The sequence below is a fragment of the Perna viridis genome, chromosome 4 (genome assembly GCF_037379345.1).
Source record: "Perna viridis isolate PV_CMFRI_1.1 ecotype Kerala chromosome 4, ASM3737934v1, whole genome shotgun sequence".
Lineage (NCBI taxonomy): Eukaryota > Metazoa > Mollusca > Bivalvia > Mytilida > Mytilidae > Perna > Perna viridis.
This window is the reverse complement of record NC_142448.1, coordinates 42156285-42180768: the sequence shown is the minus strand read 5'-3', so window position 1 is coordinate 42180768 and position 24484 is coordinate 42156285. Positions and strand designations below refer to the sequence as shown.

The following is a 24484-nucleotide window of genomic DNA, read 5'->3' as shown; positions in this document are numbered from 1 at the left end:
GCGTTAAAAGGTTGCACCTTCATCACATTATATGTAATGGTAAACAGGTGTAATTTAAATGAAGAATGGTATCCGGAACGTTTCAGTTCCCGGCCGTATTAGGTTTTCTCCCCAGCGTCAGATGGCTGATTTTCAAAATACGAACTTTTGGAACTAAAATGGCGAGAGAATGAATCGAAAAGGGTCTTGTTATTTTTACCCTTTACCCACCTACTACATGCATGCTTTCATCCTGTGATAGTGTCTTCATGTCTGATATTTAAAAAAAAAAAACAAAAAAAAAAAAAAAAAAAAAAAACATAGTATTTGGCTGTTAGTATTGGAAAGGCACCCCTAAGTTGTACTAAAACTCAATGATATTTTTTTCAGTATGTTACCATTGCTACTGGATTTTAAAACAATAATTACTAAATTACTTATAAATGACTTGAACCTCAACATACCAAGGATTTAAAAAATATGCACTTTTTTTTATGACAAAAACACTTGAAATTTCTGTGCGGACTGCCTTAAAACAGCTTTATTTCAACAAAATGAGACCAAATTTTCAGAAATGACCTAACCGTATTGTACTACCTAAGTCGTTATAACGACTTAAAAATAAGTGAACACCTAGCACTAATGGGCTTCCGTATAATTCTTCCACGGATTTGCTGTTTTAATCTTATCAAGATCAGTCAGTGCATAGGAAGTAACGCGCAACGTGACGTCATAGTTTAAGGGATTCTTGCTTCCAAAGAAAATGATCAGGTTGATCAGCGTTTTAATTCTCTGCATTTATTACATCACAGGTAAGAATCTAATATGATATGGACAACGTAAATCGTACCATCAGTTATGCAAACAAGTTTTTTTACGTAGAAACAACTAAGGGCTACGTTTCCAATCATTGGTCCCACTTCATAGCCTATCAAAAATATGGGAGGGTGAACATTAGGATAGTGATCCGGGTTTACAGGGACGGGAATCATTCGTTGAAGAGATGGGGAACGGTGATGGAGGGGCGGGGAACGGGGAGTGAAAAATAGGGAAAACGGGAATTATTGTCGGGAACCAGGGGTCGGAAAGTGGTAGTCAGGAGGGTGTTTTATATCGCCCTGTTGGTGAAATATTGATGCTGCATGCTGTGACAGCTCCACAATTGTGTCTTGGAAAAATTTAATTTTATTATTTACTGGTCAGAGAGTAGATCTCGCCAGAACCAAAATTTTATTACTAAATGAATGTTGTTGCATTCTTAATTTTTTTCTTGGTTGTCCTGGAGTCCTTTCCTATTCTGAAGTTGACAAATAAAATTGTAGTTAATCATAGACCACTTGCCACTGATTCAAGTGTACTTGTTGCAAAAGATGAGTATTCTGTATACATTAAAAGCTCCAAGGGTGCCAACACCGCATTTTATCATATAGACTTTGACCTGACAGTCAACACCGCATTTTATCATTTGGACTTTGACCCGACAGTCATGCAGTCATTAAGCAAAACAAAAATAATAGTCTTGTTTCCTGCTACCAAGAAAAAAAGTATGGTAGGTAGATAGGGAAATTGTTTTATATTATTTTTTTTCAAGAACATTTTACATATAGGAACCGATCTAGACTCTAAAGGTGCTTCTGTCAAAATGGTCATAAAATGTCACGGGTACCGTAGGCACCAAAAAAAAAACTATAGGGTAGGTAGGATAGCAGGAAACAGACATTTTATTTATTATATTTTGTTTGATTTCAGGCGTCTTCCAGTATCTAGTATAAAAAAAAAACAAATAAATATTTTTATAATGTACATTTTAGGAGCGTTTGGAACTTGTGAAGATGCATCTGCCAGTTGTCAACAAATAGGTCCAAGCGTATGCACCAGACAATATCAACCATGGGGATTACAAAACTGCCAGAAATTCTGCGGGGTTTGTAGTAAGTGTAAAAGCCGAATTCTGTAATAATTTTGTCAGCATGGAACTAGGAAAAGCATGTATGTTGTCAGAATTTTCTAATGTCCGTACAGGACTGAGATTGTGAAATCTTAAATAATTTGGCATAAAATTAATAGACCATGGACCTGAAGGGGTTTTTGTAGACATATATAACATTCTTTATGTATTTGAAACACATTTATGTCTGTTTGCCAAAAATAAGCACAGTGCTAGCTCGGCATTAAAGAAATAGTGAAGGCTGTGACGTGAAAATGGCGAAATTTGTTAAAAACCTATTTTTCCAAAAAATAAAAGAACAGATACGAAAAATTGTTAGATCATATCATTAAAGCTCAGTTTTTTAAGATTTTGAATGGGTATATGGTTTAGAGTTAAATAACACTATAAGTTGAAAAATACAGCACTTACCGTATATCCGTTACACCCCTCATTTCGTTCATTATAAAGCTAAGTTTGTTTGTTTGTTGGGGTTTAACGCCCGAGCAGCAATATTTCAGCTATATTCAGGCAATAAAACATGAAGTGAATGACAAAATGAACATGAAATGATGATGAAAAGAAAAATGGGATGGGACACAAGGACAATGGGGTCGAGAAATTTTGATTGCCACTGGAAATAGGAAGAGGTGGGTAAGGTCGGACAATTTAGCCTCCTGTGGCGGAGCCTTATGGTTCCTACTTATGGAGAATACCACAGTAGGGTTCTTTAACGTGCGAGGAACGTGTTATCTTTCCCAACACGGTGCACCACTATGGTTTGCGGTCAGGTTTTTTTTTATTATAGCCTGACAACCCCAGCATGTGACACGCCAGGGGTACCCCATTCCACCACCTGGGGCACACAACCCAGTTGCTCTGTGGGCAAAGCGCCCTAGCCCCCGGCTAGGGTTTTGAGCACTATTTAGTCGCCTTTTACGACAAGCTTAGCGCTGCTGCAGGCCTATTCTTTTGACACCCAGACCTGCACGGGTCTATATAGCTAAGACATATAATTTGAATGTGGGTATAAACCACAAAAATCCCCAAAAATCTTTCGTAACTCTTTGTTAATTAAGCAATCAATGACGCTGACCATCAGCTGACTGTTCTTACACCTGGTGTGGTTGCTGTTTTCGTGCTAAGATATATACTCAATACTGTTAGATCCGGTTTAAACTCGTATGTGGTATTTGTAATATACGACTGACTAAGGGATTTGTTAATGTCTTTGGCTATGGTTTATGGTCTCACATGGACGTTGTAAAGTCGTAATGTTTAGACAGTCCCGGCACAGCCATACCCGTTGAATTTATTGTTTTTATGATAAAATTTCAGTCAAAAAGTTGAAAAAATAATCCCTCTGCCAAAATTTTCCCTTGAAATTCCTCGGATTCGGAGATCATCACAGGACAGTATAGACCGGCAATCCCTTTTAGGACTTTTTGCGAGCTGAAGCAGGCATAACTTTAAAGCCTGATTTTAACGCAACACATCCTACTTGTTTGATTAAATATAACTGGACTAATGAAGGTTGAATTGGTTTTCTTTTTGACTCAGAATTGTTTTTTTTGCAGGCAGCGCGCAAAAATATGTACTTTTCTGAATTAAAGTGAATCTAGTCGCCAATACCAGCCCGCATGGAAGCTAGCCGTCAATATTATTCATGAGCGGTGCGTTCAAAATTTGAATTGAGTTACTCATATAATGAAAACGTTAAATAATATTAAAAATCAGTAGATTTTTCTATATTTTGTTATATTGTTTGTCTTCAAAAGTACTACCAATGGCAGGACCGGGTCCAGAAATTTTGAAAAAGGGTGTTCTAGATGATATCCCCAAAAAAGGGGAGTCCAGGCTATTTGCTCATTTTTTCACAAATTCTGCACGGAATTAGCAAAATTCTCCCACAAAAAGGGGGAATCGACTCCGTCTTGTGGATCTACTAATGACTATAAGATTTAATTTCCCTTGTTTTTGTTACTCGTCGTAATACAAATTAAGTGTATTAACAAAGTTCGATTTGGAATCAAAAATCCATATTGTTCAGAAATATTTTTAGTATTTTCTTTTAATAAACCCTTCCTTGCTTTCGGATAGTATACTAAATTTGCCAAATCAGGAATTCATATTGATATTCATAGATTTATGTACAGTGTACAGTGTAAATTGTATTCGTGTTTTATATTATTGTTCTAATTAAATACAGATTCGAAAAATTAGGTTTGGTATTATCCTTACCCGCGCAGTAATTTTCGAATTAAATCCCTCTTTAAAACCATTTTTTTAAAAAAAGTTTACCTTCTCTAATTGGAAGCGCGGCTTTATCAGAAATAATTCACAAAACTTAACAGAAGTATAAATAAAAAATATTACAAAAATCAGTAAGATTTCACTCTCGTACGGAAAACCTAAAAGAAGTAATTATAAATCCAATTAAAACAACTCCAAAAGTTCTAAAAAAAAACGGTCATTTCTGTACCAACTTCGAGGTGGGTGGCTGGGACCAGGGTCGTTAAGTCCATCTTGGGACTGGGATGAGATTTTAGGCCTACTTAAGGACTATCGATTCCCAGAATATTGGGAATTTCCATATCTTCCTCTGTCGTTGAGAAAATTTTAAAAAGGGCCCCCTTACTACTTATGTACAGTGTACCAATTTACGAAGTCCGTCGTCGTCGTTAACATTTTTTGAAAACTCTTCTCCTCTGAAACTATTTGACCAATTGGAACCAAACTTGGTATGAATGTACCTTGGGATATCATGCTTAGAACTGATGTGGGGATTCTTGATCCGTCGAAAAACACGGCCGCCGTTACTAAAAATAGAACATAAGGGTCAGACAGTAGTTTTTGCATATATCTAAAAAAAAAAACCAGTTAGGTTTAGCCAAATTCTGACATGGGGTAAAAGTGTTCAACATGATGAGATCTATCTGGTCAAGTATTGTTATTGCCCTTTTTCGACGATTTTTTTTTTTTTGCTATTATTAATTTTATTTCTTTAAACAATCTTCTCTTCTGACACTATGTGATCAATAGGAACCATTCTTGGTATGAATGTTCCTTGGAGTTTCTTGCATAGAACTGTTGTGGGGATTCTTGTTCCGTCGAAAAACATGGCCGCCGTTACTAAAAATAGAACATAGGGGTCAGACAGTAGTTTTTATTTTTAGGACTACAAAAGTCTTCAGGCATAAAATTTGTCAGACGCCCCCTTTACAGGAGAAAGTGACAGTTTTTTTACAGTTTTCAATCAATGTCTTGCAAACTATGATAGATTTAAACTTCCTTCGCTGAAATGATCCTTATGATAGGACATATCAAAGTTTTCTTGAGTCAAAATTGATTGCCCTTGAAAGGCAAAATTCAATGAGGTGAGCGATTCAGGCTCCTGTGGGCCTCTTGTTATACGACCGCAAACAATTTGCGGTCGTATAATGTTATGGCGCAGTTGTTGTTGTCGTCGTCGTCGTAGTCGTCATCGTCGTCTTGGGACACTTCGTTACACTTTTAGTTTTGTATAGGCAATTGTTCTGAAATTTTGATATGATTTTACTATACTAACTACAAATGAAAGGTTCCTATTAAATGTAGATTTTGTGGCTCCTACCGTTTCAGAAAAAGGAACCAAAAAGGGTAAACATAGGTTTGGTTTTTTTTATTAAAACCCACCTAGAATATTTACTTTATTCCGATTTTAATTATTCTTTTTTGTTGTGTTCCTTATTGAATTATTGTAAACAAATGTTTAAGCTGATTCCATGTGTTTTGGACCATTTTCAAGTTATAGGGACAAAGTATGGTTCTGATTTTAAAATCCCCCCTTTTTTTTTATTGGATTCCTTATATAGTACGTGGGCTGAGATAACCCCCCCACATCCGTGCACATCCCATCCCCTCTCATCGACCAAAATATAATTTTCAGGTACCCTTATACCTCCCATTTAAGAATATTTTTGTAGCCAACAAATTAACTGAAGCATTTTTGTATTTTTTGGCTACTTTTTATACCTGTTTGGGTCAAAAGATAATTTTTTAAGTTTTTTTATTCTTCGAATATCTTTTTTCTACAGAACGAAAAAAAACAGATTGGGACATTGGGCTACACGATAAAGTCTAAATTTGTATAGTTTGTTCACACATGCTATCCCAGAAAGGCTTAGACGCTCAAACAATTGAGTCACAAAAATCTTGGCTTTTTGACCCAAGTGGAGTACAAATATAGGCTTATACTGAAAAAGAATCCGAGAATATTCTTTGGCGACAAAGTGATTCGGTAATGAGAGGTATAACGGTACCTAAAAATCACCATGAAGTTGATGAGTGGGGTGCACGGTGGACCCTCCCAGCCCATGCATAGACTAATAACAATTCTTTATCAATCAGATTTCAGATATCTCTAAAGGTTTTCAAGTGATATGGAAAAAAAATCGTATTTCATTTTTTGTCCGATTTAAAAAAAAAAGAATTAAATGGATCTCTCATACAAACCCCTGCTTGCATTTACAATCAGACTTCAGATATCCCTTACTATTTTCGAGTTTTAAGGGATCAAAGGGTCCACACCCGAAGAAATCCACTTTTCAAAAATTGTTCGTCCGATTTAAAAAAATATTGGATTCCTCACAAAAATCTTTGCCTGCATTTAGCATAGAAATTTCAGATATCTCTTACGCTTTTCTAGTTTTAATGTGCAGAGCGAGCCACACTCCAAAAATCGATATTTATTTTTATTTGGTCTGATTTGAAAATTTTTAATTAACTTTAAATCTTTTTAAAATATAGTGTCAAAACCATGTGTTGTGTCCATATAAATTGTAAATCCTTATGGTTAAGTGTGTCAAAAACTAATAAATTGTCCACAGTTGCCCCAACTGTTCAGGGTTCGAGCACTGCGGTCATATCATGCTGCGCTCGGCGAAGCTTTTCATTAAAATTGTCTAAAGGACAGAGGAAGATATGGAAATTCCAAATAATTCTGGAATTGATAGTCCTTAAGTATGCTTAAAATCTCAGTCCCAAGATGGACTAACAGATTAATAGACCTTGGTCCCCAAAGTTGACTTTGAATTTGGTTCATTATTCTATTTTCGTCGTTTTTGGTAGATGCGCTACTAGATCTTACTCTGTTTTACAAAACGGGGCGAGGTACGTGTATCTTTGGTTGCATTATAGGTCACCAGTATGTGGAGGCTTAGCCCTAGTAGTAGTGACCCAGGGATCAAATCCTAATGAAGCCCTCTGTACAAATCAAATTTGAATAAAAGTAAATAACAGAATGAAGCAATTCGTTGTTTTTTACTGCGATAAAATATATACAGGTTTGTATTAGAGAAGGGAATGGAAAAAAGCTACACATTATATTTAATTTGTCATACTCGATATTTCAACTGGATACCACAAGGAGTTATTTTGGTAGCAAATTTGTATCTTTTGTCAAAATCTCTTCCTCATTATCAATACATGTATAACGGAAAGTTTAAAATGCTGTCAGTGCTGGAAAATTCTTGAACAGTTTACGTTTCTGTATATTCCAACGTATTCAAATAGTTACCATGCAATTTTATATGCCTTATATTATTGAAATCAAAGATCTGCTTTATATGCAACAAGTACATGTATTGTTTTTTTCATAAATTTTATTCATTTGAATTTTTTTCTATTCAAAAAACACCTAAAACTTTTCACAACGTTGGTATTATTTACCCTTTCCCCTGTTTCAAACCCGTGGGGAAGTTCAGAGAAACAGATTTGAAAACCTGGAAAATATTTGCCTATATCATTAATAGGAGTTAAATTTGAAATCAGACAGAAGTTACTTCCACATAACTTCATGCATTAAATTGAAATGTTTATAATTGAGGATTTACATCTCCGCAACAACAAATTTTGTTGTGAAAATAAATAGTTTCTTAATACAATCATTTTGAAAGTGCATGAAAACTTTATAAATCTTCCAAATAATTCAAAATTTTGGCAAATTACATGTAGTATACTTTATTATTGAAAAGTCATTATTTCTCTTTTAAAGTTGTTTTTTTTTAAACTGAAGTTTATTATCAGTGACAGGTTTTTTTTAGTAGCAAAATGACCTTCAAGGGAGACAATAAGCGAAATTATCATAGTTCCCAGGGTCAAAGTAATTATATTATCATTCAAAACTAATAAGATATTGAATATTATTTATTATACTTAATTATCTAATTCTTAGGATTATAAGAACGTGGACATATTGAAAAAAGTAACTGCACTGGCGCTGATTCGTAGGGGCCACAACCCACCCCCCTTAAAATTTGTATTTTTTTTTATTTGGTCTGAAATCGTGACTTTTTAAAATCTCAAACCAACATAATTTTCTTACTTAGCGTTCTTATTCCGCCCCTAACCTGAAATCCTAGATCCACCCCTTGCATATTCGATACCTTAGTTTATTACACTTAACTTATTTTTTTTATATTTCATAACCTCATTACAAATTTATATAAGTACGCCATGGTATACAGACTTACACATATGTTCTATTATTATTCTTATTTTCTACACGCAAAATATTAAGAATAGCTAAATCGATTCGCGTATTTCATTTTTTTTTTAAATTTTGTTTGAACGCACCCAAATCTTATGAATATTCGTGAATATTATTGACGGCTAAGTTATTGACGGCCAGCTTCCATGCGGGCTGGTATTAACGGCTAGCTTCACACTGGTCTTTTCTCACGCATGTAAGCGATTTACTTTTTTTTCTTTTTTTATTCACATTACTTACTTTTTAACCCTTCCTTACCAAATTATCTTTTCTCCAAAGTCAAGATCGAAATATTTTTAACAACCAAAGAAAAAACCAAGCCCCCCCACCCGGAAATTAAATGGTGCGTCCCATAGCAAAGTTTCATATCCTCATGCCAATGAACTTTCCTGGAAAAAAATGGTTAAATCTGGGACCAAGAAGCTGTTTTTTTTTGGTTCCAGGTTTAATTTGACCAAGGGGTATGGGAGGAGCTGATGTTTTACGACGAAGATGACAACACCGACAAACGCAAAGTGAAGACATTAAAAATTGACACGGCCCATTGAAGAATAAAAAAACTCAATTGAAATACACTGGCAATAAACAACTGACTGCTCCAGACATGCGTTGCGTCAATGACTTAATGACGTATTTTTGCAGCGATCGATTAACAGTCTCTACCTGTAACCCTGATGCTATTAGCTGGTTATTCTGAGGCTTCGCCCAAGTTTCCACTCCATGGCCACAGAGCAGCAAGAGAGTAACTTTGATTTTTATGTTGTCAAGAATTCCGGTTATGTACACGCTATTGTAGGCCTTTTTGGTCTGGTTTGGGGGTATGGACTTTGGCCTTGTCTTTATGTGTAGGTGTTTTAACACATAAAAAGGGGGAAGGTTTAACCCCGGAATTCAGGTGCAGGTGTTTTTTTTTTAACCCTTTAATTTTCTGAACGTTCTGCTCCACCCAGTTAAAACGTGTATAATAACTTCAAATTACTCAAAATAATGGGTACGGGGTTTACCAGTCAGACTTCGGGTGCAGATGTTTACATATAGAAGGGGGAAGATTTATTTCGACACATTCTACACCTTTCCATGTCTGAACAGTTTTACACCCAAGAAAAAAAATGGAGGATGTCGTTTAATTAAAAAGCAAAATGAACTAACATGTACACATGATCCGAGCAGTACGTCGATTGAGCATGCGGACCAATGACGGTCTCTGAATTCGGATATTTTCCCAAAAATTCGCGTTTTTGAAAAAAGAAAGACTGTTTCAAAGACACATTTCGGAACTCCGAACACTACATTTATACCTCATATCACAAATATATTCGACCTTGTGTGGTTTCAAAGGAGTTGGGGCTCAAAGAAATCGGTCTCTTCCTTTAGTAGTAGTATAGAAATTGAACTAAAGCTTATATTTCATTTGAAATGGGGGCCTGACGATGAAAAATTAGAAATTTCAGATTTGTACTTTTCAGTCTTTTTAACTTTGTTTCTGTAGACAGGTTGATTCAGTCATGAAAACTCATTTCCTGAAATGTACATAGTGTTAGTTGTCATGAGACTGTTTAAATGGATTTATGATAACGAATATAGACGGAAACGAGACAAGGAAAATTATGTCATTTACTACTTCATTTGAATTGTTGGATATTCCAGTAGACAATGATTGGAGAAAGACCCACCAGAACATGATGTCATTTGTTAGGACACTTTTAGCTCATCTTTATATGATCTTAAGCATTTGAAATTGAATACAAAATTGTCAAGCAAATATTTTACATTTAAAATAAATCCTACATGCTTGATAAAGCAACATTTCTTTTACATTTTACAGTTCAATAAATGTAATTAATGCATTGGTTTTATTTGTGTAATGGTTATATGCAATCAGTGTTTGACACTAACAGTAGCCCCGTAGTCCTTTGTCACTCTTATTTTGGAGAGGACTACTTGAAAAAAAAATTCATGGTAGTCCTATGGGCTATCGAAATTTTGCCATATTTTTCATAAGTTCTAATTACCGTCCGCGGACTACCTGTTTTTGAAACGAATGAAAGTTTTAAGTAGGTCAATGAGTGCCAAGGCTACATCAGTTTTCAAAGACCCCGATGTAGCAAAAACATTGTCTACTATACATGACAAATATGTTGTCGTAACAGCCGACAAAGCCCAAAACAACATTGTTTTTGTCTGCAAAACGTTTTACATCCAATGTTTATTATCAGAGGTAGACGTAGAAAATATTAGCATTGATAAGACCTACACTGCTACCACTCTCTCCAAAAAAGAGATTGTGGAAAACCATAAATCTGTACTATCCTCTTTTGGTCTCTCTACCATGGACGATGATTGTGATTTACCGTCTATGTACTGGATTCCTAAACTCCACAAGAATCCATACAAACAACGTTTCATAGCTGGATCTGCAAAATGTACCACCAAACCTCTTTCAAAACTTTTAACTTCTATACTCACAACTGTCAAAGAGGGTCTACAGTCCTACCACAACACTTGTTACTCCCGTAGTGGTATTATTTCAATGTGGATCCTGAAAATTTCGAAAAATCTTTTGCAGACAATCAGTTCAAGACTATTATCTGATTATAATAGCATTAAAACCTCTGATTTTTCAACACTGTATACTTCTATTCCCCATACTCAGTTAAAATCCCGACTTAAAAACATTATACATCGTTGTTTTTCCAAAAAAGATGGTACACCTAGATACAAATATATAGTTCTTGGTAGAGATTCCTCATACATTGTAAGAAATAATTCCAAATCATCTTCCAAATATACAGAGGAAGATGTTTACAAAATGCTGGAATTTTTAATCGACAGCATATTTGTCCAATGTGGTGGACGTGTTTTTCAACAAACGGTCGGCATCCCAATGGGAACAAATTGTGCTCCTTTACTTGCTGACCTATTCCTTCACTCTTATGAGGCTGACTTTATAGCTGATCTGATCAGAAAGAAAGAATATCGTTTGGCTAGATCCTTCAATCTCAGTTTCCGCTATATAGATGACGTATTATCTTTAAACAATCCTAATTTCGGGGATTTGATACATCGCATCTACCCAAAAGAACTTGAGGTAAAGGATACTACAGACACTGTGAAGTCAACCTCATATCTTGACCTACACTTAGAAATCAATGGTAAAGGAAAGCTATTGACCAAACTTTACGACAAACGTGATGACTTTTCATTCAGAATTGTCAACTTTCCTTTCATCTGTGGCAACATCCCTTCGGCACCTGCGTATGGAGTGTTCATATCACAACTCATACGTTATGCCAGAGCTTGCCAAAACTACGCAGACTTTTTGTATCGCCCTAGAACTCTAACAAGTAGGCTTCTGGAACAGGGTTATGTTGCTACAAGATTGAAGACATCACTACAGAAGTTTTATGGTCGTCATCATGAACTCGTGGATCGTTATGGTGTATCCATCTGCACCATGAAAACTGATTTATTCAACGGGTCATAGTTTTCCTTTCCTCGTTTGTCTACCCCGGACTTGACTTTTTATGAGAAACTCGGCGGGTGTTTCTAGAAAAGCAGAGGACGCTTACCCTACCGGTGCACCTGGTCCATGCTCCCAGTTTTTAGTGGAGTCCGAGTTGCTCATTTGCTTTTGTTACTTTGTATGTATGATTTTAGTTACTTTATGTTCTTTGTTGCGTATGTCTGTTTTCCATGTCTGGTCTTTGTCCCTGGATTACATTCTTTTGATTACCGTTATAACCTTGGTTCCCTTGATTACTCCTCTAAGAAAGGATCTATAATTACCGTCCGCGGACTACCTGTTTTACCTCTCAAGTAGTCTCGTTGGCCACCAATCAAATGAAGTCAGTGCCAGACCCTGGCAATGCCTACATATTTCGAGTTTTTACTGAATGACGCCCTGATCAACTGTAATCAACCTTGTTTTTTTTTTGCGAGTCTAGATTTATTTAGATGCTTGTTTTGTTTCAAATACATACTCTCAATTTATTCACAATCGCAGGCAAATGTTGTTGGACAATGATAAAATAACGACTTCTAAGCTTCCACTTTTCATCTGAATTTCTATTTGTCATATTGTCAATTACATGCAAGGACAGTGTATTTAGATGTCACGATATTTAATAATTTGATAAATCAAAGATAAAATATGAATACATGTATTATCATGTTTAGCTCTGTTTTTTTTATCAGATGCTTTATTGTTTCATCTAGGTTTAAGGACGATCGTTGGTCATTTCAGTTATTTTTGTCAGATTTTTAGATTTCTGGTTTTATCCATTTCATACTAAGCATTAATATTTTTTGTCAAGTGACCCCAACTTTTTTCCATAACCATTAAACACGTCTTATTCAATGTTATTTGAGAATTTTTTTTAATGAAATCCTTGTTATTTCTCCAAAAATTTAAATCAAGAGAATTCCTTTTCCCGATAACATTCCAAATGCTTATTATTAGGTCTATAAAAACACGAGCAGACTGACCCATCTTTTTCACTTATATTGTTCTAGTATGAAAATTGTTTAAATACTTCAAAACCCTTTGGAAATCCTAGTTATTTTTAAACAGAGCAGCGAACATCCTTAAGTTTTATATGCATATCAGAAGTCAGAAGATTATTGCTTACTACTACAATACTTCTTTTGATAGTTTTTTTTTCAAATGTAATAGTTAACAATTAATCTTTCAAATAGTTGCACTTCTGTTTTATCATTGGTAACACAGAAACTTAGACAAACTTGCTGTATTGTCTCAAATAAAGACGTCAACGACATGATTTTTTACGTTTTTAGCGGAATTCCGCTATTTCAAATTCGGATTTTACCGTTACGATTCTTTTTTGTTGTATATTTACTATTATGTAAAGACTTAATTCAGGGATATATTGTTGGAGGGGGGGGTCCATGTGCCATTGGCCTTAAAATGGCAAAACATGACACCAAAACGATGAGGCAGCATGTGATAATTGCCCACTTATTTTGCTCTTTTTAGTGTAAAAATGATGCATTATTCATATTACTGCCCCGTTGTAATATTTGAAATCTGACACCCATTTCATGATGCATCATTACGATTAATGGGTCATTGACCCAAAATGGGAAAAACAAACGCTGTCTCTGATTATAAACATACATGGTATCACTTTCTCTTTTTGTTGCTTTCAGAAGTTAACTTAAACAACGAAGCCGCTGGTAAGTAGGACTACATTCTAATTTCTAGTGTTGGGAAATCGAAATTATTTTATAATCGATTATAACCGGACATCATATTTAAGTTCAATGTAAAGTTACACAATATTACCTACTTTGTAAAAAGAAACAAAATATGTTACAGAACGGATCGTAAATAGTTGTCCACTATACTTAGGGACAGAAAAATCATCAATACTTCATATAGACGACTTTCACGTTCATTTCCGTTCCGACAAGTTCTTAAATTATATCAAGATCAACTGGGGTCATCAGATGGCATATTAATCGGATGCATTGCAGGTACTAGGACACAATTAATTTCGTAGTGCATTTCAACAGACCCATCTTGACATATAAAAAAATTCCACCGCTTCAAACTCATTCAAACTTCACCGATATGGAAACATGTGTAAAAGCAGATTTCTATAAGAGTGCCAGAAAAATTCACCATCATTTTTTAATTTTAGCAACTTTGTTTCGGAGACCCCGTAGACATGAAAAGTGACCTCTGCCAAATGTCCTAAATTTTGACCTTCTTTCATAGGACCAAATAACAAAAATAACAACTTCCACATAAGATAACAGAATGAAAAAAATCCCTTGTAAATTTGATCCTTGCCCTACATTTCTGTAGTTAATAATAAGCAATAAAGTTTATGACAGCAAAGAAAAAATCAGGAAGAAACACACTAAAAAAAGGAATTATATTCGTATGCAACAAAAAGTCAAGGGGAATTAATTGTGATCTCGTACCTGCAGTGGGAGCCTAGGGAACAAAACTTGATTCGATTACTGCCAGAAATTTTTAAAGGATACTTAAATATAGAAGCATTTCAGATATTTTTATGTTTGAAAGACATATTTCCACATAAATATTATTGACTAGCAGCCTTCAAATCTTAATCTGATATCCTTTCTATGCCTAGTATAAATCCATAAACCAGTTTCCATCAGGATCGACGTCATTGGTGAAAGTCGACTTTAGCATAATGGCAAATCCATTTTCCTTTACGATGTAAATGCGACTGAGAACCAAGCATTCAATAGCTTCGGTGATATATTTCACTCAAATCATGGTTTGTTGGAAAAGTATTTGGCCATTAACGAAATCTTGGGTACAAACAAAATGCGAAACGAATTCAAAACAAAATGAAACCAAGAAAAAATCGAAACAGAATAAACCGAAACGATAAAGATCATCTCTGACTTTAACTACGTTCATAGTTTATATATGTACCCAAAATTCTTTACCATTGTCAGACAATTTTTTCAAGCGTGTATAAGAAAAATTAAAATCCTATATCAGGAAGATTTAAGGTGGTAGACCTAGGGTAAGGGACAAAACTCTTACAAATCATTAAAATGTTTATATTCAACATTTTACATCACTCTCATGTAAGCATCAAAGTAACTTGGACTGATTTCATTCTGTTTCAAAGGAAAGCTTGAAAGGCTTTGGTGATATTGAATATAAAACAAACATATCACAGATTTCAAGAGTTATGTCCCTTACCCTAGGTTTACCTCCTTAAACCGAAGGTTATTATCATAATAAAGCAGGGCTTACCAAATTATACGAATTTATGTTTCCCCGGAAGCGTTTCAGATTTCACCTGTTTCCTGTTACTATGGATGAACAGACTATACTCGGCGTCACATAAATAACATACTGTTAAAATTTGAATAAAAATATTTTCTACGACTTTATTGACACCTACCGTCGTTTAAATTGACTTAAATGACTTGTGCATTCGTTTAGCCAAACGGCTTCCCCCTAAACAAGTCGCTTATTAGCTTAAATCATGCGTAACAAATCCTTACGTGAAAATCCCATACTAATATCCGCCATGTTGGTTTCTACGGGACGATTTGTTTACGAACGAAGTTCGTAAGTTCCCGTCGAACTCCGGTGACAATCGTCTGCTTGATCAACTTCTCGGTATTGTACGTTGTTCGCGTAAAATAAATCCGAGATATCCGAAGTAACGCCGAAATGCATTCTGGGTTCTTCGGTTTTTGGACAAACCATTTAAACGTAAACAACATCTCCTAGTAACCCGATCACTGTAAACATGGCCGACTTTATACAATGCCAGCACTCCACAGTATTGTAGAACTGCCTAATTTTGGTCTTGTAATCTGATGCTTTGTAACATTTATCACTTTAAAAAATTGTCAAGCATCTGTAAATCTATATATCTAGAAATAGCTCAAGCCAAGGCCTTCAGGATGCAGTAAAAAATTTTCTGGAAAAAAATTACTCACAGCATATAGGGTTACCATAGAAACCATGCAAAAATATGCGAAAATTTGCAAAAAAGTTCATAAAATCAGGTTTAAAAATATCAAATTTCCCGCAAAATATCTGAAATTTTATTTCAATCCCTGAAACTGTTCAAACTTTTCCCTTCAAAAACCCCTTCCTCATATGGGCATCGCCGGTTAGATTTTGAGCTATTTCACTTTGTAATCCACTTATTAAATTTAGCATGGTAAAAAATTGATTTACTTTCACTTTCACAATGAAGTCAAATTGTCATTGAAAAAAAGCCCCTTCAACATTGAAAATATATAAAACATTGCAAAATTCTTTTAAAAGTCCCCTTTTTTCAGAAAATGTTTTATCAACAATAGATTCTTCATTTTTAATCACTATAGCAACCACCGCTTTCCATTTATGTCATTTTTCATCCCTAGCCAAAAGTGCGAAACTAAACTAAACTGTGGAGTGCTGGCAATGTAAATATTGGCACCGAGAATTAAAATCTGACCGGAATTTAACGATTCAATGTTTAGGGAGAAGCCGTTTGGCTAAACGAATGAGCAAGTCATTTAAGACAATTTAAACGACGGTAGGTGTCAATAAAGTCGTAGAAAATATATTTATTCAAATTTTAACAGTATGTTATTTATGTGACGCCGAGTATAGGAGTTGAAACCCTCAGTTATATCGTCACAACTTCATGAATCATAAACTTGCATCTTTTGGATTGGTGGAAAACAAAATCAGCTGAAATCTGGACAACAGAATTTTTGAGAAAATCTGCATGAAAGACGTAAATTATGATGATACAAAAAACGAGCCTTCGAAAAAATAAATATTTAGAATTATAGTACCGGTAACCTAGTTGATAATTTCAGATTAATGAATTACATGTATCAACTTAATGAATAAACTGGTATCTATCGGAAGTCCTTTCCAATAAAAAAAGCAAAGAACTAAAAAAAAAAAAAAAAAAAAAAAAAAAACCGGATTAAGCTATTAATCGCAACATTACTACTTCATCCATTCAATTCAATCATTCATTCAACTCATTCAATGTATTTATTCATTGGTTAACGCTTCCACAAATCTTGATCTTCATTCAATACTAATATTAAACACATCCCGTTACACTTTCAAGCGAGTGAAATGAACGTGAACAGAACACACTAAGGATCGTGAACCACCAATTAGGAGCTTTGTGGTTCATTTTTGTAACTTTTTCAACAATTACAAAAAAGAAAAGACTTCAAAACTGCAATTTTCACAAAGTCTGTCAAAAGTCGGTCAATTTTATACAGTTTATCAACATAAAAACAGTCGATCGTTGGGTTGCTCATGATATTGACAGGGAACCAGTTTATGAAGTAGATTATGCAGCTGGCAATGAATATTTGTAAATATCAGGGCGTGCTGATATACATATGACCTATATAGTATCTTAACTAGCCTAAGTGTCCGAATCGGAAACTGGGAAATGTTCAAAGCTAACCGATCATTGCATGTAAACTTCCCGTTCCCATACAAGCAAGAAACAATCGTAGAGCACACGTGTATGATATTTAAGAGGTATTTTTTTATAGCTAGAACTATGACGCTGGGGCGGTGAACACGGCGAAGATCTGCAGGATTATGTGGCGTATAACTACAAATTTATGCAAATCATATGCTAATATCAAATACAGAAATTACGAGTGCAAGAAGTTGCCAACACTATTAGCGACTTAAAATGACATTAGATACAACATCTGAAGTATTTATACTTAGATGTTGTATCTAATGTCATTTTTAAAAATCATATTCTTCAATGGATGCTTAAACTTTAATTGTCTGAAAAATGGTGGAAAATTATAGAAATCTTTATAAAATGATAAATTGCATAGTGCGAGGTGCTGCTTTTTGCATTTTCTGACAAACTTTTAATCAAATCATATCAAAATCTATTGAACATTAATTCATATCCTTTGTAAATGGTGATCATTTTGACATTTTTCCAGATTTTTCTGTAATTGTTGAAAAAGTAACAAAAAATGAACAGAAAACCTTAATATGTGTGGCTTACGATCTTTAACGTGCTCCATTCGCGATCTTGACTTAGATTATCGATCTGTTCATGTTCGTTTCTCTCGCTTGACAGTGTGACGGGGTGTGAAACAGGTCAAGTTTTAATTACTCAAGGTTGCGCTATACAAATGGGATTTAGGTGCAGTGTTTCGTACACAAAACTGACCTGGTCTAAAACTTAAAAATAAAAGGAGAAACTTGGTGGAAATATTGATTGTGGGTAGTAGAGCAATCGTACATAAATAGATGCAATACTTGTGAAGTTAAAGAGATGTAAAATGCATGATTTAAGCTATCCGGAAAGATTCAGGTCCTCACCGGATTGGATTCTCTTCCCTGCACCAATTTGCTGTTTTTTTTCAAAAATGCAGAATTTTGCACGGACTTAAGAATTAAAATCGAGAACAAATGAGCAGAAAAAGGTACACTTTTTATTTGGTTTTGAAAATAATACCATGCCAACTTTCTTTTTCTGGCAGTTTTTAAGTGCCTGATATTTTAGAAAAACCTGTTTTCTGACAAATAAATTTGGGAAAGCACCGAAAGTTGTTATGAAAACTGATATATATTTTTATTATGTTACCATGGCTACAGATTTTCATATCAAAATAGAAAAGAATATATATACTTTTTACAGGAAAAAAATGTTGGATTTGCTTGTATAAGTGCCTCAATATAGCTTTATTTCCACAAATTGTCATAACTTTATCTGCAATGACCTATCTATACAGTGGAACCTAAATTGTGCCTAAAGTCTGTACCCACTCTTCAGTTACGCATTCTCTGGTTCCATACTTTTGACAATTCTATTTAATATTTGCTTGTAAATAAAAGGAAAATGTTGGAATTTATGGTTTGGGAAAGTTGCTGAAACCATGTTATTAAAACTGTTAAACTCTGTTCCCTGTTAGCATATTCATATATCTTAAATTTCGAACACAACTGCCGGGCATCAAAGAAATTCATAAAAAATGTCTTCTTAAGAAATGTTGTATTATAGGCTGCCATCAACTAGTAGCTATTAAGAAAATATAATTATTAAACTTTTACAATTCTTTTGTAGTTCAACACATGTATAATAAATTTGATGTGAAAAAAGGTAAGTCTTTTGTAAATCACATAAATAGTATCTAAAGTAAACTCACACACACACAATTCTGAAGCACGGAAAATAACGAATTCCTCCGCCGACCTATTGTTACGTTTTCTGATTTACTAGTTATTTACTTTATATCACTCCGCCAGCTGACAAGCTCTGCTATACAGGATGTGAAAAAAATCGCATGGCACGAGCACTACTCAATCTGTTACCCGCTTCCGGTGTAGTGTATATATTTAAGTACCAGTCCACATAAAATTCAGACACTACCAATGGTCAAGTGATTCAAGGTCAAGAAAAACCCACCAAACAAATGATGCTTTTTCAGTCTACATACGCTATATTTTCACTTAACAACAACCTTTTCTGTATTCAGATTTGCACTTTTTAGAAAATCATACATTCATCTTCCACTAAAACCAACCAAACGAAGCCAAATCAAGAATAACAACTCTTGCAAAGTGCCAGTTTCATGTACAATCTATATAATTTTTATCTCAAAAGCTCAACACCCAAATGAAAAACTTAAGACTTGTTATGTGATCAGTAACTGTCACTGAATAAGAAATAAAACTAAATTTGGTGGGTTTTTGACATTCATGAATCACCTTCTGTCTGATTTTTAGAAAGACTGCTACCTAATTGCATAAATAGGCGTGTGGCAAAGGTGTGAAGCTTTGAAATAGCGAATGAATATGTACATACCAGTATTATGTTTTGTCTTAATTTGCATATGAATAGAGTAAAAGTTTCCTATTTTAAATGAAATAATGTGTATCGGCCACAACTTGACATATCTTTTGTGGCAATATAAAACATTAAAAGTCACGGTATAAATCACTCATATATTGTGAGGAAAGTGGAATTAGTGATCTAGAAAAATAAAAGATATAAATATTCGTTTTAAACCCAAATGGCCACAGACCAGTTTCAAACAAATTACCAGTGTTTAATCATGGTTTTCTATGACTGAATGTTTTTTAAGGAAAAAGTTTCTCCGATTCATTCATTTTATTTGTATGATTAAGAATTTCAATTGTGATATGTGCGGATGACGCAAATTAATCTTTTACACATTTTCAGGCCAAAATTGAAATTAAGTTTGTTTCCTGTTACCCTATCTACCCATAAAAATTGACCCTAACCAAATAATGTTATTGTCCTTCTCTGACATGATTTTTTTTTTTATTTTCAAAGCATCATTTTTTTTTCTTCATTTTTTCGAGAATCATATGAACTTTTGGGAAAAATATTTACCCTACCTACCTAGTCCAACAAAAAGCCAAGAGATTGGTATGGGGAAACGAACACTATTTGAAGTGTGGCCTTACCATTATTTTCTACGTGTTAGGACCACTATTGTCGACTTTAAAGTTGGAATTTTCGACTTTAAGGTCGGAATTATCGACTTTAGATTAAATTATTGGAACACGAAAAGCAAAAATGATTTGATACACGTTTTTTTTTAAGTTGGGACACGTTAGATAAATCAGATTAAAAGGTTAAATAGATATTTTTGTGTTTATGTTGTAGATAAAAAAAAATCACCTATCGAATGATACTAACGTGAAGTGCTTTTACTGCTTACAATATAATTCAATTCTTCTAATTTTTCTAAGGACAATTCGAAGATCTGATTTTCATTTTGCTAAAATCGTAAGCTTTTATTATTACTGATGAATTACCAAAACACCCCAATTTTCACACACATGGATCGTTTTTTCCCCTTATAGTGTGTGAGACTCCGAGATAATTATACTTCTGTTTCAAATTAATTTGGAATGTATGAAGGAGGAAATTTCAACTTAAAAAGTTGATTATTCCAACATGTTAAAGTCGATAATTCCATCTTTTAATGTCTACTATATGAAAAAATGAAAATAAAAAACAATGGCCCTATTGCGCTTCCATAATTTTCTCTATCAAATTTCTGTATTTGTTCGAAAACAATATTCAAAATAATCACTAATGAAGACAAAAAAAAACAAAAACGAGAATACGATTGTCTTTTCTCTTTAGATTTTCAAATTGGTATTCAATCTAGCTACTTTAGTTTGTAATAGCCTCTTTGAGTATTTTGCAGTTCTGATTTTTCTTCTTTTTTTTTAGATAAAGGCTGTAAGAAAACTGTAGTAGGTATTGACTACAGAGGGGGTGTACATACGACGAAGTCTGGTCTCGAATGTCAATCTTGGTCATCACAGAAGCCTCATAAACATCCCTTCTCATTTGATCTGAGATATGAAAGGAATTACTGCCGCAATCCCAAAAACTCATTTACCTGTGGACCTGACCAGAAGTGTCCCCAGCTAAAGGGACCGTGGTGTTATACAACTGACAAAAATACTAGATGGGATTACTGTGATGTGCCTCTGTGTTGTAAGTAGCAATATTTGTATTTGATAAAAGGAAAAGTTCCAAGGCCATGATGATCATCATAATTTAAGTTAATTTTGGGGCAAACATGAGTAAACAAGGAATATGAAAATGCAGATTGGTCTACGAATTTCAATAGTTCTACATAGGGAATTTTAGTAAGGAAAATGAATGAAACAAGAACGAGCCTTAAAAACCCTATAAGTTAACTTAATTAATAAGTTACTTGTTCCCTTTAAATTACTACATGTATTTCCATAAATAGTACTTAAAAAAACCAGAATCGTTCGATGGAAAGAGTTGGTCTTCCTTTGATAAAATCACCATCACCCAATGAACTTCCTTCCAGACATAATAAACCACCTACAATGTATGGAATGGTGGAAAGTTTAAGTCTCCTTGTAGTGCTACGGACAGGTATCAAAAATGTATTAGTTTTCGAGTTTAATGGGCCTAGATAGAGAGTATACGGCTATGTCGTATGTCAATGGAAAGATAAATCAGTGTAGTTTTTGAATATCGTACTTATCAAAATGAAAAACGGTAAAGTTTTCTGCTATTTTGCATTAATTAGAGGAGGGGTCAAAGATCAATCAACCACAATACACTTTTTTAAGTCATTTAAGCGAAAACTTTAAACTTTACTGTGGATATTGGGAAACCAGTAACACGTAAAGATCACATGTATAGAATGTCGAATCGAGAACGTTGTGTTTATTTTATTTGTTATTCAGTAAAAAATACTTAGAATATACATTGTAGTATTCTATGACGTCTTATTATCTGTTAATCAGTGAAAATGCACTAAAATGCAAGCAACTTTAGGGAAATTTTTGTTCTGTGATTAAATAGTCAACTTTTGTCGGAAAAAGTTCTTTTATTTTACATATTTGAAATTCTATACATATGATCTTTACGTGTCATTTGTTTTCCGATATCTACAAAGGACGATTTCGCTTAAATTACTTACGAAAGTGTATTGTAGTTAATTAATGCAAAATAACAGAAAACTTTACCACTTTTCAGTTATAAAAGAATGATATTCAAAAACTGTATTGATTTATCTTTCCATTGACATATGATATAGCCGTATACCCTCTAGGCCGTCTGCAGCACTATTGTCCTATACCTAAGAATTGAGTCAAGGGAAGGCCAGCTCTATTCCCTTAAGTTATTATATTAACAGCTGTAATCAAATTTTAAAGTTTTATTCAAAATGTAATTCTCTTTCTCATTTCTCGTTTCAGGAGCTATTACAGACATCAAGGGGACAAAGGAAAAATCCTTTAAAAATTAATAAAAAAAATTATCACAAAATATAATATTTATATGTGTAGCTATAGTGCTTTTTCATATTTATGGAATACAAGCCATTTTAGCAATCTCAAAGGAATGTAACCCACCAACACACGACAACCTGGTTGGCGGTCTCAATGGGGAAAGGACGAACATTTTTCTTTGAACTTGAACAATTTACACTTCCGTAAGTAGCTGAATAATTTGAAATAAATCAATTAAAAGTATACAAGTACTTACTGCAGCTACAATAAGTCAAATACTGTTGAAGTATTTTAATTCGTGGATTCTTGAATTCATGGTTTTGAAATTTTTAGTACACACATCAACGAAAATTTCCTTTTCGTTGGAAACAAGATTTCGTGGTTTAGTCTATCCACGAAAACCACGAAAATTGGTACACCACAAGCAATAGTACTTTCACAGTGTTTAAATTTGAAGTCTACGGCTGCCTATTGCTCCAATCGGACAATAACCCAGTCTGTCGGGTTGGAGAGTTACTTCCCTTTGCTCAAAATAAAAAAAAAACGAAGTCAAAGTCGGAAATATATGCACCCACTTTCACACACACACCTGTTAGCTTTCTAGAGTCCTGTTTTGTGTTAATTTAACGACAGAATTAATATTTGAGATCACTGGCACATACTTAAGAAGCAAGTTACATATTTTATGTGCATACATAGAGAAAATTTCTTTTTGAAACATTTCCATCCCCAGTCTTAATATAAAGTCACAGGCCCTTGGGACCAGTGTCAGTTTGCTATTTAAGGCTGTTTATACTATGCCCAGTTTTTTAGTTTATAGAAGTATGTAGACGAAAAATTGGGCATATAAACAGCATTAAATAGCAAACTGACATGTCAGAGAACACACATAATAACTCAAATATGACAACAAAATGATTGAATATTTTTTAGATAAGAAAAAATCCTGGTCTCAAGGGCCTGTAATTGATATGTGCTAAATTTCAAAACGAAAGTAGTGGTTTCTGCACCTGTCTACTTTCACTTTACCGGAGTGTTGAGGTAAAGGATGACCATCATAATGAAACCCCTCCAGTAACATCTGTACTGATGTAAAATAAATGAGCCTTATTAGTAGCCCAATTTAACATAGAAAGTAATGGAGACCAGAAATAGAGCTATGACACCTCGTAGGGGAAGAACCCTTACATCATTGCTGAAAAAATGTTGTTCAACGTCTGACTTTTCTGCTAAAACTACATCTTTTCGATAGAATGCTTTATTATATAAAAAAAAACGAGAACGTGTCTGAAAAGAAGTTTAGATATGAGAAGTTACTGTAGTATGCAGGGAACCGCTATAATTTGAAAAAAAAAAATCCCTTGTTATGATCTAGGTATATACTTGAAGTTAAACGATTTAGATTTTGTCCTTTTTATATGAAACACAATTTACACGAGTAAATTTAACTAGCAGTGGGAAAAGTATTGGCATATGAAGTAAACAAGAGGCTCCCAGGAGCCTAAATTGCTCACCTTGTTAAATTTTGTCTTTCAAGAGCAACAAGTTTAACAAGAAGTTATTCAACAATTTTGACTCAAGAAGACTTTGGTGGGACTTATCATAAGGATCATTTTAGAAACTGAAACTTTCAGTCTATTATAGCTTTCAAGATATTGGCTGAAAACTGTACAAAAGAAAACAATTCTATTTTGAGTAATGGCGGCCATGTTTTTCGACGGATAAAAAATTTCCCCACATCAGCTCTATGCAGGATACTCCAAGAAACATTATT

The 24484-nt window shown here is 34.2% G+C and overlaps 1 protein-coding gene and 1 long non-coding RNA gene across 2 annotated transcripts; both read left to right on the top strand.

Moving 5' to 3' along the window:
* Positions 1 to 633: 633 nt before the first annotated feature.
* On the top strand, positions 634 to 22752 carry LOC148620148 (plasminogen-like). The gene is made up of 6 exons (XM_088580747.1): positions 634 to 791; positions 1791 to 1910; positions 13602 to 13628; positions 19019 to 19054; positions 21164 to 21433; positions 22678 to 22752. Coding segments are annotated over exons 1-6 (504 nt in total). The 5' UTR covers positions 634 to 742; the 3' UTR covers positions 22680 to 22752.
* LOC148620149 (uncharacterized) lies at positions 13635 to 16886 on the top strand. Its single transcript, XR_015921729.1, has 2 exons — positions 13635 to 15762; positions 16326 to 16886. It is a non-coding gene; the product is annotated as an uncharacterized LOC148620149 (long non-coding RNA).
* Positions 22753 to 24484: the final 1732 nt, after the last annotated feature.